General features: G+C 47.8%; 1 protein-coding gene across 2 annotated transcripts in view; it reads left to right on the top strand.

Moving 5' to 3' along the window:
- CHMP6 (charged multivesicular body protein 6) overlaps positions 1-16744 on the top strand; it is a 124745-nt gene that overhangs the window by 86299 nt on the left and 21702 nt on the right. For both annotated transcript variants that reach the window (XM_086931037.1, XM_086931038.1), the window contains 4 exons: positions 4106-4193; positions 8150-8236; positions 8329-8394; positions 16148-16228. In XM_086931037.1, coding sequence (XP_086787163.1) covers positions 4106-4193; positions 8150-8236; positions 8329-8394; positions 16148-16228 — 322 coding nt within the window. The remainder of the gene's footprint in view (positions 1-4105; positions 4194-8149; positions 8237-8328; positions 8395-16147; positions 16229-16744) is intronic.

Below are 16744 nucleotides of genomic sequence, written 5' to 3'. Positions count from 1 at the left end.
CATACGCTTCACTCTGAATGGTTCCCTCAGGGTTCAGCTGTTCTGAGGACTTCGGTGCACATTTCTTCTGATTCCGCTTCTGCTACAGAATACATAGTTGATCCTGTTTGAGCAAGTAACATCAGATACTCCAATCTGTTAGCACTATGCATTTGACCACCTTTTCCCTACAAGACAAACCTGTTCTATCCTCAGGATTATGTTCTTCAACACACTCCCAAGCGCGACTGCCACAAGTATGGATATTGAGCGATTCTTTTTGCCTCTGAGGAAATTGCAGATCTCTTATTGGCTGCCAGAAAACCCATCATGAAATCTATTTGTGTAGATAACTGGAACCAATGCATGTCATTGTTTAAATCGGGACTATTGGATCCTTTTAAATCACCCATTTCTGATGTCCATCATTTTGCACAGTTGGGGCTAACAGTGACTACAATCAGTGGTTTCGTGGCTGCCCCGCTGGCCTTTGTGGCTCCAAGCTCAGCCATCTTTGTTTGTCACCTTTACTGGCTGCTTTCTGAAATGTTTGCTTTACTCGTTTCCTTCCTCGCCTGTCATTGTTCTCATGTAGGATCTACATCTTGTGTTCAATTTTGCTGATGCATCCCCTGTGAAGCCCATTTTGAAGACCGCTTTGCTAACCGCACTAATTTCAGCTCCCAGGGTCCTGGAACTTCAGGCTGCGGCAACCCAGCCGTGGTTCGGCGACATTGCTGCCCGCTTTATTCTTGCAGGCTGCGGTGCAGCCCACAACATCTCCCCCTCACAATTGGGTGCATCGTGCTGCTGCGCGATGGCCTGCTGTTTCTGCTTTGGCGTTGCGGGTGCATCCTGCAATGCCAATTACTTTTTGGTATTGGGCACGTCGCGGACTTGCGAGTCGGCCCGTTGTGTAACATCTCTGCATATCAGGAATGCCGCAGCTGCAAGATTCCTTCCTATAATACACTTGTGGGGCACTATTTACTTACCTTTTCACTTGCTGTGAAATAATTCCTTGCTGCTCTTCGCTTTCCTGGGCCCATCTTGTTGCCTGTTCTTTTTTCCATGCTTCAACGGTCATGCGCCAGAAGGCCTTGGGGAGGTTGGTTCTACCACCTTAACATGGCTACCATTTCTATTTTGTTGTTCACTGCTTTCCCTATCCAAGATGGTGACCACTTATTTCCTGCTTTGTCACTTCCTGTTCATGAGTATATAAGGGGCTGAACCTTTCCTTTCTTTGCATTGCAATATTCCTTGCTCCTGTTGGTGTGTACTCGCTCCTGCTGATGACTTTTTCTACGTTGTGGTTTACCTTTCCTCTCGTTGGCGCTCCTTTGTTCTCTGCTGGCGCATCCTCTTTTATTTCGGTTTTTCTTGGAGCCTTCCGCTCTTTCTTGGAATTCTGGTTTTCAAGTTCCTTTCCCTTGTTTGGTATCTCTTCTTGAGCCTTGATTTTCTCCTTCCTTTCTGTTCCTGAAGTTTCCACCTTCTTCTGAGGTTTTTCCCTACTGGGTTTTTCCCCTTGGAACTCCTTCTGGAAGGCACAGTCTGCTTAGGCTTTTTATTGCCGGGAGCACCGTGGCTATCGGAAAGGGTCGTCCATAACTCGGACAGACCAGAACCATCAAGGACCGAAGTCAAAAATCGTTCCAGCACACCAAGACTGGTAAGAAAGATTCCAAAGGTGACACAGGCTTTCTCAATTCACCTCACTTTTGCAGTTTCCTAGCCAGACAAGTTAGTTCTGTGTACTTACACTGCCTTCTTTCCTTAAGTGGTTATTTCCACCTTTCACATGGCCGAGTCTTCCCTCTACCTCATATCATCAAGGTGACTGCTTAGACTGGATCCCAGGTGTGCAGAATCATACTACATGAACTGCACTCAACATGACAAACTGGATGATTAGCTCTTTATAGGCTTGGCTGAAGCTAAAAAAGGCAGATAACCAAAGGCTCCATTTTATGCTTGGTCTTCCTGTATATTAAGATTTGATTTTACATGTGCCAAGAAAGAGCCACTAGTGGTTATTCATGCCAACTCCACGACTTCCTTGTCATTTCCACAGCTCTCACCAAAGGCATTCCGTTGGCTGACATCTGCTGGCCAGCTTTATGGTCATCCCTGTATAAATTTGCTAAACATTATTTGATCACAGCGCAAGCACTCAGTGACTAGTATTTTGCAAAGGTTATGATGCTCGACTACTTTAGTCGATTGTCATTACTTGTTCCCTCCTCCAAGAGAGTATTTTTTGAGTTATTCTTAAGGTAAGTAATCTGCAGGGAATGTATCAATATATAATAAGATTCCAAGATATGTAAATGTGTTTATGCTGTTATTGTCACTGTTGTTGATGCTGTCTTCGTTCTTCCCCACACGCCTCGTCTGAATGCATAAAAAGTATCATGGACTAATGTCATTGGGTGGGTTCACGCCTGTTATACCCTGGTGACGACATGTTAGGCAAATGATGCTTGAGCCTCATGGCGCTACTTGGCATTGCTGGAGAGCTGCTCAGGGGGAAAGTTTTCCAGGGCTAGTCTTGCACTTGGGGAATATTTTTAGTGTAAGGCAGAGGTACGGCTAAGTGAAATACACTTTTGGAGATGGCTCTTTGCTGGGGGTAAGGCGAACATCCTGGTGTACTCTATTTCGCTGGACTCTGTCGGCTGGGGAGTCTTCTACACAGACTAGATTGTAAGCAGCAGAGTTTTAGGAGTGCAGCAAGTGTAGTTTTTCCCTTGGGGAAATTGACTTCATGCAGCTCCTCATTGAAGAATCACTGCAGCAAGGTCCACGCAGGTTCAGGTAAGAGTAAGTGTTGTTCTTTGGGTGCTGGAGGGGGTGACCCGAACCTATATCATGAGGTCTCGTCATTTGAGTGGGCTCACACTACCAGTAGATTCCCTGCTATCCCAAAGGGACTTCTTTAAATAATAGCTCTCATTTGTGAGAAGCCTGCTTTTGGTTATTTCGGCAAGTTGTGTAATATGATCCACTTTAAGGATAATGAACACCTTATTAGAATAATGCATTAACTATGCAGAGATTAGATGGGCAGGGCTAGCCATTTCCTTGATTATTTTAGCAGGTAACTTTACTTGGGTTGTTGTGAGTTTAGCCTGGCCTGCTGCTACCTACACTGTACGTGTGGTGAAGCAGTTCTTTGTGCCAGTGAGCTGAACATGCTCTTGCTTGTGATGAACGTAGGTCATGCTTCACATTGTTTATGAAAACAAGCTAAACTTCACCCCTGCACCACTTTCCCTTTGATGATGTTGTGTGGTTATGTTGCCAGTTGAACTCTTCCAGGTAACTCAGTTGCCTATTCCTAGATGGAGTTTGAGGCAAAACATGGGTCTGCCTCAGCAGCTATTTGCATTAAGTTATCTGGCATTGCATTTATTCACTCTGGACTGTAAACACTAGATAAAGAGTGCAAAGTCCAAATATGAACTATTACATTGGAATGTTTAACTTTCAATGGTAAATGGGCTGGTTATTTTCCATTGTTACTTTCTTCGCCACACCCTGAAAATTCTTTGATTCTCTTATTGCTAAGAGTACAAATGTGTTTGACTTTTTGCTCCCTGCTTAAGTCATTGAGATTAAAAGGCAATGAATGTGGAGGGGAGTGCGTGCATTTATAACATGAATGCTAGAGTGGCTGTTGAAGTCCAGTCTACTCTGATCAACATGGTGGTTTTGCATCTTGAACTTGTTGAAGATTCAGTCATGGTCATTATTGCACTGGTTGGTCTGGATAAACATACAAGTTGAAATAGATGTGTTGTTGTGGGCCTTCACCCTACGAGGAGCCAACCCGACTCCTACTAAAGTCGGCCATGTTCCCACAGTGCCCAACAAATTTGACCTCTTGTTCTTCGTTTGTAACAATTTCAATAATGGAAATGACAGAGCAGCACTTTATGGATCCTGTTTTTCACCCCCTGATGCTAAGTTTTCATTGTATCTCCATTGAACCTGTGAAATCTACTCCATTATCTTTTTGGCAGTGATGGAGTTAGAAAAGATCCCAGTCTAAATTGTGAGCATCCCATTGGACGTGACCTGTGAAGTTTAAAATGCTTGCTTTTCTTTTCGTTCTTAACAGGAAAGCCAAATTGCTGATCAAGAAAAAGCGTTACCAGGAACAGCTGCTAGACAAAACAGAAACGCAGATTAGTAATCTGGAGCATATGGTAAGCATTGTCTGTCATCCGGTCCTCCAGGCATGGGGGCTGCTGTCCCAGGTCTATCTTAAGACCACTTCTGGCTGGAGTCAAGCCTACTGCCTGAATAAGACCGTGGTTTTCAGGATCTTTCAAAGTGATTGGCTCGCTGTTTTGAGAGTTCTGCTTTTTATATATTGTTCTTGGAGTGTCTGCTGGCAGAGCAAACGAGAATGCTTCTTTTATCAGATTGCTGTGGGCTCTGTTGTGCGTCAGAACTGTGCACTTCATATTGTGGAGGAATACAAGCAGACTATTGGGAAAGCACATTGACGTTGCCACGCTTGATGAGTGAGTGTCCCTGTGCCAGCAGTTGAAAGAACATCTTGCGGCTTAAAGATGCCTCTCTGGCACAGTGATAAGTTGTTGACAAAATTAAAATTTGCCAATGGGTAAGGTCCTTCAGCCATCAGTCTACCTAATTCCTGTCTGATTTTTGCACACGGAGCGCATGCTTTGTGGCATTGCTCATGTGTCTTATGTGTCTTCTCTTGACAAGCCATGTCTTCTGGGGGGTGGGTTGAAGTACACACAAAGAGAAGGGGGGAGAGAGGTACAACTCCTCGACTGTCCTCCCTAACTATAAACCAATCTCTCACAACAAAGGGATGAAGTGGTATGAAGTGGTATGACTTAAAATGTTATCACCCTTTGTAGGAAGCTGGCTCTGTATATACTATACCAAAGTAAGGTATAGTGTGCATAGAGTCCTGAGGGATCCCCAAGGGTAGGCAGAGGTTAATGTAGACAGTACCTTACTCTCTATTGCGTGGTTGTGTGGGGGAGCAGGAAGGCCTTTTCAGAGGGAAGTGCTAAGCATTTATTGTACAACTCAGGCAAGAGATGATTTCACACACTCAAGGACTCCACTCCGACCAATTGGTTTGTAGGAAAATAATATTTAGGAAGATGTATTTCCTAGAACCAAGGCAGGCCTGGTACAGGTAAATATAGAAATACTTTGCAAGAATTACTTTGTATTTACAGATAGTCAGAATTACTGTGCAATTACTTTTCTTACACAGTCTGGCATCTCTTGATGCAAGGTTGGTACATTTCCTGTGGGAGTGGAAAAAGGAATCCATATGTTTTGCAAACTTAATACAGGTTCACAGTATTACTCATGAGCCACATTTAGTCCTGAAATGGCAGAACTGTGTTTACGGGTCCGCAGGTAGGATTCAGTCAGTGGGCACTCAAGTCACACCGCCAGTGGCACTTAGGCGGCTGGGGGCAGAGTGCATGGACCACACGTCAGCCAATGGGCTAAGCACAGCGTGGGATTGGGGACTGCGGCGAACAGGCCACCAGATTGGGGAATAAAAGCTCCTGGGGTCGAGGTCAGCACTGTAGGGTCCAGTGGCCAACAAAGAACTACACCACCAGGGGTGTAGGGGCGGCTGAGTGTAGGTTGCGGTCCAGGCTGATGCTGCAGAGTCAGTCGAGGTTCCCTTGGAGTCGGTCAGCTGCTGTGTAGGCGAATGGGGCTTTAGGAGGCGTCATCCTGTGACCGCAAGCATGTAGTGTCAGTCGGTCGGACGGACGAGGTTGCTGTTTCTGGACTGCTTTGGTTATGGAGTCGATCAGGGTGTCTCCTTCGGTCGCGGTTGAAGGGACCTGTCAGTTCTTGGCTGCAGGTTTGCTTTGGGAGCTTGTTGAGGTTCAGGGGTCGCTGAGATTCAGTCTAGGATCGCCGGGTGAACCTCCTAAGGGGTTGGTTCGCTCGGGAGCAGGGTGGGGGAGACTCACGGAGTCGGCTGGAGTCAGAATCAGTTACTTTTGAGCACGTCTAGTACTCATGGGAGACAAAGACTTGCTTTAGGAAGGCAGGGCAGGTCCTCCGAGTTCTTGGGGGCTGCAGGAGACAGAGATTTTGCTGGAGCAGGTTCAAGGTTCGAGGTTTAGACAGACCGGTAGAGCTGGGGCAAAGTCAGTTGATATCCACTATTTTTTGCACGGCTTCTTCAGTCTCTTCTTCTTCTATCCTCTTGTCCTAGGAGGTAAGATTCGGGGTTGGCTCTAAATACTAAATTTGGGGGGGTAGCAGGTAGGTAAAAGTCGAGACCAATGGGTCTCTTAGTTGGGGTGGGTACACCCCCTATTATGCCACCCTCCAGTGGGAGAGGGGCATAAGCCTCACTCTGGTCAGCTAGGTCCCCCATCTGCAAGATGGCAGGGACTGAGAGATGTGCTTCACCTCGCTTCCCTCACCTGAGTGGTGGGGTTGGCAAAAGTGGGCACACCTATCCTCCTAACTTGGTTTTCCCACTGATTCTCCCACCCAATCCGGTGGGGGCCAGTTGCTGGGACCCGCAAATGTCTGCTGTAGCTCCCAAATGCGGCAAGCATTTGAAGCTTCCCCTTCGTGGACCCTGCCCATCCTAGGGGAGGAGGCTTGGCACCTCGTCCCAGGATGTGCATTGTGTCAGGATCCGGAGAGTGGCAGGCTCTCGACCCAGGGATCCAGAAACATGTCTGGTGGTGGCAGCTGACGAGCAGGCACTCAGCCAGGAATCTAGACTTGGACCGTTTTTCAGAGGGCATCTCTAAGATGCCCTCTGAGAAAATTTGCATTAAATCCCACACTGGCATCAGTATGCCAGTAAAGCCATAATGGTGCTGTGTAGTTCGTAAAGACAAACTTCCAGCACCATATACACTTTATGGGATTACTCCACTTACAATGTCTAAGAAATGACTTATACACAGTAGAGGTGCAGAGTTCATGCCCCTGTACCCTCACCACTGGTATAGTGTACCCAGATAGAGGGGTACACTATACCAGCTACAGGGCAGTGGATTGCAGGCATGGCACACAGGGATGTGTGCCATGTCGACGCTTCACCTTGTTCTGCACCAAAACATGCAGCCTGCAATGGCAAATCAAGTGCTGCAGCCCTTGGAGACCTTCCCTGGTCACAGTGCCCTTGGTACGTATGGTACCTTTTATAAGGGACTTACATGTGGCCATACAGTTGCCAATTGGGTTTTGCAACAGTACAGTTTGGGGAAAGAACATAGGCCCTGGGTACCTGGATGGCAGGAACCGAGGACACACTCAGTCAAAGTACATCAACAGTTTGGCAAAAAGTGGGGGCAACCGTGCAAAAAGGGGCACTTTCCTACACCCTTTATGGGAACTCACATATGGTCAACAGTTGCACCCACTAATAGCATGCTTGATCATAGGGCGTGCTAAAACACCCACTGCGCAGCCAACACTGGTTTTTTTTGTAGTTACAAACAAACTGTTAAGGGGATACACTATGCAAACACGAATTAAAACTACCTTAGCAGTGTCCCTCTCTATTTTATTCTAGGCCCACTAGACAGGGTTAAAAACGTATCATAAGATGAACTTGGGATATTATTGTCCTTTCATCTCTTATGCTGTCAACATGTTTTGGCCAGACATCTATCGCCATAGATGACTGGCCAAAACATGTTGACAGCATAATAGAAGACCGGGCAAGTCCATAGTTTTAAATTATTTTTACCCACCTGCTCTTGTCCCTCTTTTCTACTGTTTACTATACCTGAAATGTACAATGGCTCAACCATAAGATCCCATTGTTCTTTTGATCTGTATGTCAGAAATGTACATTAAGCATTTTAATCTTGATTCCCAGCTTGTAGTGCTGACCCCACAACAGTTGTCTCATATTTCACTCAATGAAGGATGGCTGACATGAACATAGTGATGCTCGAAGTCTTCATGGAACAGAAATGACTGTGAAGTAGTGCAGACTGTATATCCAGAGAGAGCATGCTGTAACCGTTGTACTGGATACATGGTGCATTGGCTTGTCACTCTGCCTAGGTCACTCAGTGCTTTAAAGGGTTCCGTGGTGCAGTGTTCATTGTGGAGCAGTTCAGGCTCTTGAAGATCGTTGTCAAGCCCTCATTGTGTTTTTTATTTCTTCCAGGTTCAAGACATTGAATTTACTCAGATTGAGATGAAAGTCATTGAGGGGCTTAAAGTTGGAAATGATTGCTTGAAAAAGATGCATGAGGTGAGAGCTGTGTCTTCAATACAGTAAGGCAATGCAAAAAACCTTTTGGTCCAAGGAATGATCATCAGCAATTTTCCTTCTTTTACTTCTAGGCCATGTCAATTGAGGAAGTGGAGCGAATCATGGATGAAACTCAGGAATCCATTGAATACCAGAGGGTAGGTGTGAAAATACTGGTCTGTTTTAGGGGCCTTCAGTAGCAGGAATTTGTCTTTAATTGTGGCTAAAGTTTTTTCCATGCACATGAAAGGTTGTTCACTGCTTGTACAGTAACAAATCACTCTCCTGCTTCTTTGTGTGGGATCTTTGGGGAAAGATCTGGCATATTGTTTTGTAGCTTAATCTTTGTTGAACACCTTCCATGCGTTATGTGCCATGCAGCTTGATGGCGACCAAAACATACCATCTTGAATGATCCTCCATTTCCCAAGCTACAATTACCACCCCATAGCCAATCGGTTCCTTTGGTGGTGTGATCTCTCCAGTCTTTCTGAGGTTGTACTTGTTTGTTTTGCCTAAAGCTTTTGTGGTCACTTTTGACGCCCGCTCTCAAAGGTATAAACCTTTCTGTAATTAGAATAATAGCCTGTACCCCATATTGCACAAATAGCAGCATTGATTTTTAAAACGTTCTATTTTTTCAGGGGGTGTGGGGTGGTGTCATTGCATGAATACTCCATGTTTGACTGATTCTCCTATTACAAATTGGAGAAACTTCTTCTATGAGCAGGCCTCTACTTGGACTTTATCCAAAAAGTGGATGCACCCTGGCCTCCAGCAGTACTTAAGTTATTTGATTTTTTTTAAAATACGTTTTTGAAAATTAACTTTATAAACGTATACATACACATGATTAAAAACCGTACCTATTGAACAAAAATCTAAATGTACAGTCCTGATTTTAATTTAATTAATACTTAATTTGAGCAAACCTTCTTTCAAGTTTAAAGTCAGCTTCACACCTTTTTTGTTTGTTTAAAAACAGTGCACATTAAAGAAAATACAGCATGTCTTCAAATACAACCTTCCCTGTCTGAAAGAGACTATTATTTATAGATGCCTTGCCCTAGAATTACCCCTAGGCGTCAGACTGGGTCCTGAGAAATTTTCGTAGCAGTACCCCTGCGCATTGGTAGGTGGGGTTCGGCATCTTGATCGCCGTGATGACGTTACGATATCTACTCAGTTGCCGCCCTCGCGTGCTGACGTCACTTCTTTCTTTTTCCGCGCCAGCCAGCACAGATCCGGAGAGAGCTGTACCACTAGTCACTTTTTGACTACTATTTTCAACTTTTGTCAACTTCTTCTCGAGTTGTTCGACTCCTGGTGCTTTTAGGGATGTCCAGTCCTCAGACCCGCTTCAAGGCTTGTGACTCCTGTCACAAATTGATGTCGGTTACATACCCGCACTTCGTGTGCCTTTGGTGTTTGGAGCGGTACCACGACCCAAAGTCGTGCTCTGACTGCCGGGTCATGAATACAAAGTCTTTCGGGGTTCGGTCCTGAAAGCTTCTCGAGGCCCGGAAGCCTGTTTCGTCCCTGTCGAGAGGGTGGTCGTGGGACCGGTCGTGGAGCCATCACCACCACTCATCGTCTTCGGGTAAGTCAAAGCACAAAAAGAAGGTGAAGAAGTATCATCTCTATTCGTGTTCTCCCCATCCATCGGCCGACGTGGGATTCGGATGGTGGTCATCCCCCGGCTCCGCCTGCGGAGCCTGCTGAGTCGGCTCCAAGCTTCCCTCCTTTCCCGGGAGCCGGATCTACCCCTGCCAAACTTTGTAGTTTTTACGAAGCCCTTAACTAGATCTTTGGGCAGCCAGACTCCGCTGGTGCGCATTCGGCTCCGCGGACTCGGCTTGGGGTTCTAGACCTTCGAACCTGGTGGTTACGGTCCTGGCACCGCAAGGCCCCCAGATATCCAGGCCTGGATCCAGATTGGCGCTGGTCGACCTTATCACACCTCCGGCATCGAACCCACTGATTACACCTCCGCCCCCTCCGATGCCGATTGTATCCCCAGCTGGCATTGACCCCGGCCTCCACCCTGACCTGGACCAGGAGCCTGTCCGACGTCGACCGACGCCGGATCCGGCGATGAGTGGTACTTTTGTATCATTGTTCTATCCTGGCGTTCCTTTTCGCCCTAAGTGGCAGCCAGAAGAGGACGAGGACGAGGAGGACTGGGAAGGGTCTGGTGACTCTTTAGCTGACCAGCTGAATGAACCGGACTGGAGAGAGGAGTTGGGTGATGCCAGTGGTCTGGATACCTCACCCGATCCTGGTATGCTTTCTCACCCTACCGTGGCTACGGAGGAGGGAGCCTCATACGCAGTGGTGTTGGGTAGGGCACCTGAGGCCTGAAACCCTGAGCTTCCTATGGTGGCGTTCAGGAATAACCTCCTGACCGAGGTGCTTCAACCGGCAGCGGCTTCTTCAGTTCCCTTACTGCCGTTTAATGACGCCCTTACTGACATCTTTCTGGGCACCTGGTCCAAGCCCAGCACATGGGCTCCTGTGGATAGGATGATTGCCCTACGCCACCACCCGACCCTGGGTGACACACTTTTCCTCTCCCAACACCCTAGCCCTGAGAGCGTGGTGGTCCAAGCATCTACTTCTTAGGGCACATTCCTCACTGCTCCCCCAGATATGGAATCCAAGAAGCTGGATGATCTTGGGAAGAAGAGGTTTTCTTCCGCCAGCTTGGGCCTGCGGTCGGTGAACACTGCCTGTCATTTGGGCTGTTATTCCACTCTGTGTGGGATACGGTTGCGCAGTTGCTGCCACAGTGTCCAGAGGAGGCCCGGCCCACTCTCTCCCGTGTAGTCGCCGAGGGCAGAGTTTGCCATTAGGCGTGGGCTGGACAGCGCTAACTCACTAGGCAGGACAATTTCAACGTTATTAGCCCTGTGACATTACTCCTGGCTGAGGTCCAATGGCTTTTTGGGCGATGTCCAATCGACTCTTTTGGATATGCCCTTTGATGGCTGTCGCTTGTTTGGTGACAAAGCGGACAACGAGCTTCAGCGCTTTAGGCATCCTAGGGCTACGGCTAGATCCTTGGGCCTCGCTATCGCCTCTCGCCCCACGCAGTCTGCTTTTCGCCCCTTCGTGGCTACGGAAGGTGTGCCCCATCACAATCCACCCAGAGCCACTGGCCCAGGCTAGCCACCCGTTCACGCAAGCTGCCCATCCTGTGCTTGGCTGCAGACGTGGGACCCATCGATGCAGGTCTGGGAGCCAGTGGGCGGGCCAGTCCACCCATAACCCCATTGCAGCAGCCTCTAAACCCTCCTAGTCCGACCTTTCAGGGTGACTACTGGCAAAACATCACATCGTACAGGTGGATTTTGCAAATAGTCAGAAGCGGCTACGCCCTCCCCTTCGAGACTACTCCTTCCTCCATGCCACCATACTTCCTCCATGCCACCATACTTCCTCCATGCCACCATACTTCAATTGCATGCAGAGGATCACTTGGCCCTTCTCTGCCAGGAAGCTGCAGCTCTCTTGGCCAAGGGATCTATCAAGAGTCCCTGTGCCAGAAGTAGGTTGTGGTTACTATTCCCACTACTTCCCTAAGAAGGACAAAGGTCTGCGTCCTATCTTAACCTCAGGGCCTTCAACCGCTTCCTCCGGAAGGAGAAGTTCAAGATGCTCACGTTGACTCAGGCCCTGTCTGCTTTCGACCCCGGAGCCTGGATGGTAGCGTTGGACTTGCAGGACGCATATTTCCACATCCCCGCCCTGACGGCCCACAGGTATTACCTACGGTTCACGATAGGCCACGAGCAATTTCAGTTTACGCTGCTCCCTTTTGGCCTTACCAGTGCCCCTGGGGTGTTCACGAAAGTGATGGCAGTGGTCACAGCTCATCTGCGCAGATAAGGGCTTCCCGTCTTCCCCTATCTCAACGGCTGGCTGTTGAAGGCAGACTCGCCCCAGGCTGTTGTTTCACACCTCCAGGCTACGGCGGACCTCCTGCAATCGCTGGGGTTCACTATCAATGTGCCGCTGTCACACCTGATTCCCTCTGAAAGGCTCCTTTTCATCGGAGCGTTTCTGGACACAGTGCAGTTTCGGGCCTATTCTCCTGAGCAGAGAGTCCTGGATATTTGGGCAATAATACCAATGTTTCAGCCTCTATCTGGGTTTCGGTCAGAATGACCCTGATGCTGCTGGGCCTCATGGCCTCCTGCATCCTGCTGGTGGATCATGCCAGGTGGCATATGCAGGCTCTGAAGTGGGACCTGCAGTTCCAGTGGGCACAACATCAGGGGAATCTTTCCAATTGCGTCCAGATCTCGGAGGGCACTGCACACCAAATGCAGTGGTGGCTAACGAACCAGGATTGGGTCACCGGCAGATCCCTCTCCTTTCCCAACCAGAGTCCCCTTTAGTGCCAGATGCATCACTTCTGGGGTGGGGCGGCCACATGGGAGGGACGTAGATCAGAGGCCTCTGGTCTCCAGCGGAGTCCGTGCTGCACATCAACCTTTTGGAGCTCCGAGCGAATTGTCTTGCAAAAGGCATTCCTTCCCTCTTTCCAGGGAAGAGTAGTACAGGTGTTCACTGACAACACCACCGCCATGTGGTACTACAACAAACCGGGCGGGTGGGGTGGTGGACCCTATGTCAAGAGGCTCTCTGCCTTTGAACATAGCTGCAACATCAGGGCATATCTCTGGTGGCTCAACACCTGGCAGGTTCTCTAAAAGCCAGGGCGGATGAACTCAGCCGCAGGTGCCTGATAGATCACGAATGGTATCTTCATTTGGAGGTGGTGCAAGGTCTCTTTCAGCAGTGGAGAGAGCGCAATGTCAACAGTTTTGCCCGTTGGAATTTCCCGGATGGCACTCGCTCAGCGACACTTTATGTCATGCTTGGAGTTGCTATCTTCGATACGCCACTTTCCGTCTTTACCACTTCTGCCCACAGTACTGAAGAAGGTCAAGCGCGACCGGGCCCAAGTCATCCTTCTGGCTCTGGATTGGGCATGAAGAATCTGGTATCCTGAGCTCTTACACATGGACATCGATCCTCCGATCAGACTGCCTCTTCGGGAGGATCTTCTGTCGCAGCAGCAGGGGACAGTTCTCCACCCGAACCTGTCCAGGATCCACCTCTGTGTGTGGAGATTGAGCGGCAACAGTTGACAGCTTTCGACCTTCCTCCTGAAGTCTGTAATGTTATCTAGGCAGCCAGGCGTCCCTCCACTAAGACGATATACGCCTGTAGATGGAACAAATTTGTGGCCTGGTGCACAGGAAAGGCTGTAGATACCCTTTCTCCTCTTTCTGCGGTTCTTATTTTCCTACTTTCTTTGACCCAGCAGGGCTCTGCTCTGGGCACACTCAAGGGCTATCTCTTGGCTATTTCAGCCTTTTTTTTGGCTTCCTGATCAGCCTTCTTTTTTCAAGTCCCCTATTGTTAATAGATTCCTTAAGGGCATTACTCATCTCTTTCCCCAATTTATTTTGTAATGCCCCAGTGGGACTTGAATCTGGCTTTGACTTACCTTATGCGCGTGCCTTTTGAGCCGCTTCATAATTCTCCTCTCAGGCTCTTAACTTTAAAAACTGCTTTTCTAATTGCCATCACCGCGGCTCGCAGGGTGAGTGAGCTCCAGGCTCTGTCTTCTAAGTCTCCTTTCCTTGCTGTTCATCCGGACAAGGTTGTCCTTAGAACTCGACCTTCTTTCCTCCCCACATTGGACAGACTATCACTTTGCCCACCTTCTTCCCGCCCGCATCCTTCAAAGGAGGAGGAGAGGCTCCACCGTCTGGATCCAAAACGTGCGCTATCCATCTATCTGGATCGCACAAAACAGTTCCGGGTGGATGACCAGCTCTTTGTTGGCTATATGGGCGCCAAGAAAGTTCGGGCTGTGCAAAAACGGACCATCTCTCGGTGAGTAGGTCTTTGCACAAAAATGTGTTATTCCTTGGCAAAGAAGGAACCTCCGGTAGGACTGCGTGCCCATTCCTCCAGGGCGACGGCAGCCTACTGGCTTGGGTCCTTGGAGTCTCCCCTCAGTGAAATCTGCCAGGCAGCAACTTGGGCATCCCTGCACACTTTTACAAAACACTCCTGCCTGGACAGCCAAGTGTGGAGAGACTGCTTCTTTGGCCGTTCAGTTCTCCAGGACTTTCTAGTGTTTACTTAGTTCTCAGACCCACCTCCGTGGTTCGTATTGCTGGGGTATCTATTCTAAGGTAAAGAATCTATAACTAATAGTCTCTTTCAGATGAACAAGTTACTTACCTTCGGTAGCAATATATCTGTAAGAGACCTATATTAATAATAGATTCCTTAACTCCCCTCCCATCCTGCAAACTGACTTCTAGGTTAAGGGACTCCCTTTCAGGGCCCTAGTTTTGTGCACCAGTGGTCAGTGTCTTGCATGGCTCTGAGCTTCTGGCGTGAAATGTTGTGTAAAAAACTGACATCTGCTTGCAAGGGCAGCGTCCAAGTAGATACCGCAACGTCATCCCTGCAATCACGATGCCAATGATGAAAGTGGATTCGACCGACGCCCCCTACCGATGCGCAAGGATATTGCTATGAAAAAGTTTCTCAGTTTCCAGTCTGATGACTTGGGGTAATTCTACGGTAAGGAATCTATAACTAAGATATGTCTCTTACAGATATATGGTTACCGAAGGTAAGTAACTTCTCCGTTAGGTCCAATAATTGGAATATACTTACTCCTCGCATTATCCAATCGGTGACATACAAACATATTAGTTCGAAATTCTGAAAACGTCACCCGCTGTTGGTATTCTATGACAGAAGGGCTTGGAACGAGCAGACGGTTTCTGTTTAAGCTTTGTCTTTCTGTAGTGGAATCACCTTTATCGGATTCAAAACAGTGACCCAAAAGATGCAGATCTGTGCACTGCCAATGATGTGTTTTCAGTGAATATACAAAAAGCCGAAATTGCGTTTGCTACACTATTTTTTATCCTAAAGACATTCATTGAGCATTTTTCAAGCCTAGAAACGTAAGTTACTAATGATTTGTTCCTACCAGAGCCCTTGAACTGAGCATTGGGCCGAACTTGAGGTGCACTTGTGGTGCAGTCCATAAATCATGTGTCCACAAGGAAAACGGTTCCCTGGGTGAGGCTCCAGGGAACCGTTAGAGCAGAGAAAGTTCTTCGTGGACAGTCTACAGATTCCGACCTGTCTATTCCCTTATGAAGGGCATACCTTTAATGCCCGAAATGCATTGGACATATTTAAAAAGACAATGCCTGAATTAAATTGTTGAAACTGATTTTGAAGAAATCTGACTAATCAAGATAAAATTGATAAAATGAATCATCAAATAAATTAAAGAACCACAAAGAACATTGAATGAAAGTTGTTTTCTTGATTTAAGGAATGACAAGCATGTGTGTGCCTGCGAAGGGATGAGACTAGAGGTTCTCTAGCCTCACATTTTCAAATTTTCAGTCCGACGTCGGTGGGCCCTCGACGCCTCCTTGCGGAGCACCATAAAATAACCAAAAAACGCTTCTCAACCCAAATTCAACTCTGATCAAAAATATTGCTGTGCATCTATCCAATATCAGTTGCACAAGGAAAACTGGTCATGGTCGCTGGGTTGTGCGGTGTGTGTGGCTTTCTGCTGACCCGTATCTGTATGATCACCTCTCCAGTATCCGTATGATGAGTAGGGCTTGACTTACAAACTGAGCTTTGGATCCTCAAGATACGCGGTCTCTGTGGCAAGTCACATGGCGTTTGCCTGTTGACCCATCCCAATGGATGATCCGATACTCTCCTTGTCCTGCTGCTCCGTAGGTTAGTCTTCTGCGAGGCCGGGATTTGTTCAGTAAATAGCTGTCCTGATCTAAAAAATGATGCCACTGACCATCAATATTCTGTTTATTCCAATACTTTCAGCAAATAGATGAAATGCTGTCTGGGAGCCTGACCGAAGAAGATGAGGAGGCCATCCTGGAGGAACTGGACGCCTTGACGCAGGTATGGCCTGATGCAATGATGCCCTCCGTTGTCCTGGAGCTTCCAAGTGACAATGTGATCAGAAGCTGAGTTTCTGCTGCTTGGTCCAAATGGATGTTTAGAGGGATTTACTTCTTCCTTGATGTGACTGAGTGTTTAGGTTTACAGCTGAATGTCTTGGCAGGCCCTGAGCAGAGACTGGCTGGTCGTGAGAGGAGTGTTAGTGTTTAGCAACATGCTGGTGCATCGAAACGAGTGGTGGGGCTGTGCCGCTAGCCTTCAGAGATGAATACATGCTGCTAAATCTCCAGTTTGCATACCTGCCAGTCTTCCACCTTTGCCAGTACTGCTGCACATTTGCCGGAATAGGAGTGTCAGGAGATAAATACATCTGGGGAAGAAAGACTCCATTGGTAAAACCGGCGTTAAAGACGATTGTACCTGCAAAGTGATAAACGCTTCAGTAACTAGCCAAAGACTGGCAAGTTGAGGGTTAGGACTGGTTGTATGGGCAATTTTTTTTTGCTTGTTGGGTAG

This window comes from Lissotriton vulgaris, chromosome 7 (genome assembly GCF_964263255.1).
Source record: "Lissotriton vulgaris chromosome 7, aLisVul1.2, whole genome shotgun sequence".
Taxonomy (NCBI): domain Eukaryota; kingdom Metazoa; phylum Chordata; class Amphibia; order Caudata; family Salamandridae; genus Lissotriton; species Lissotriton vulgaris.
The sequence above is the reverse complement of the archived record's forward strand: the minus strand, read 5'-3'. Positions and strand labels throughout refer to the sequence as shown.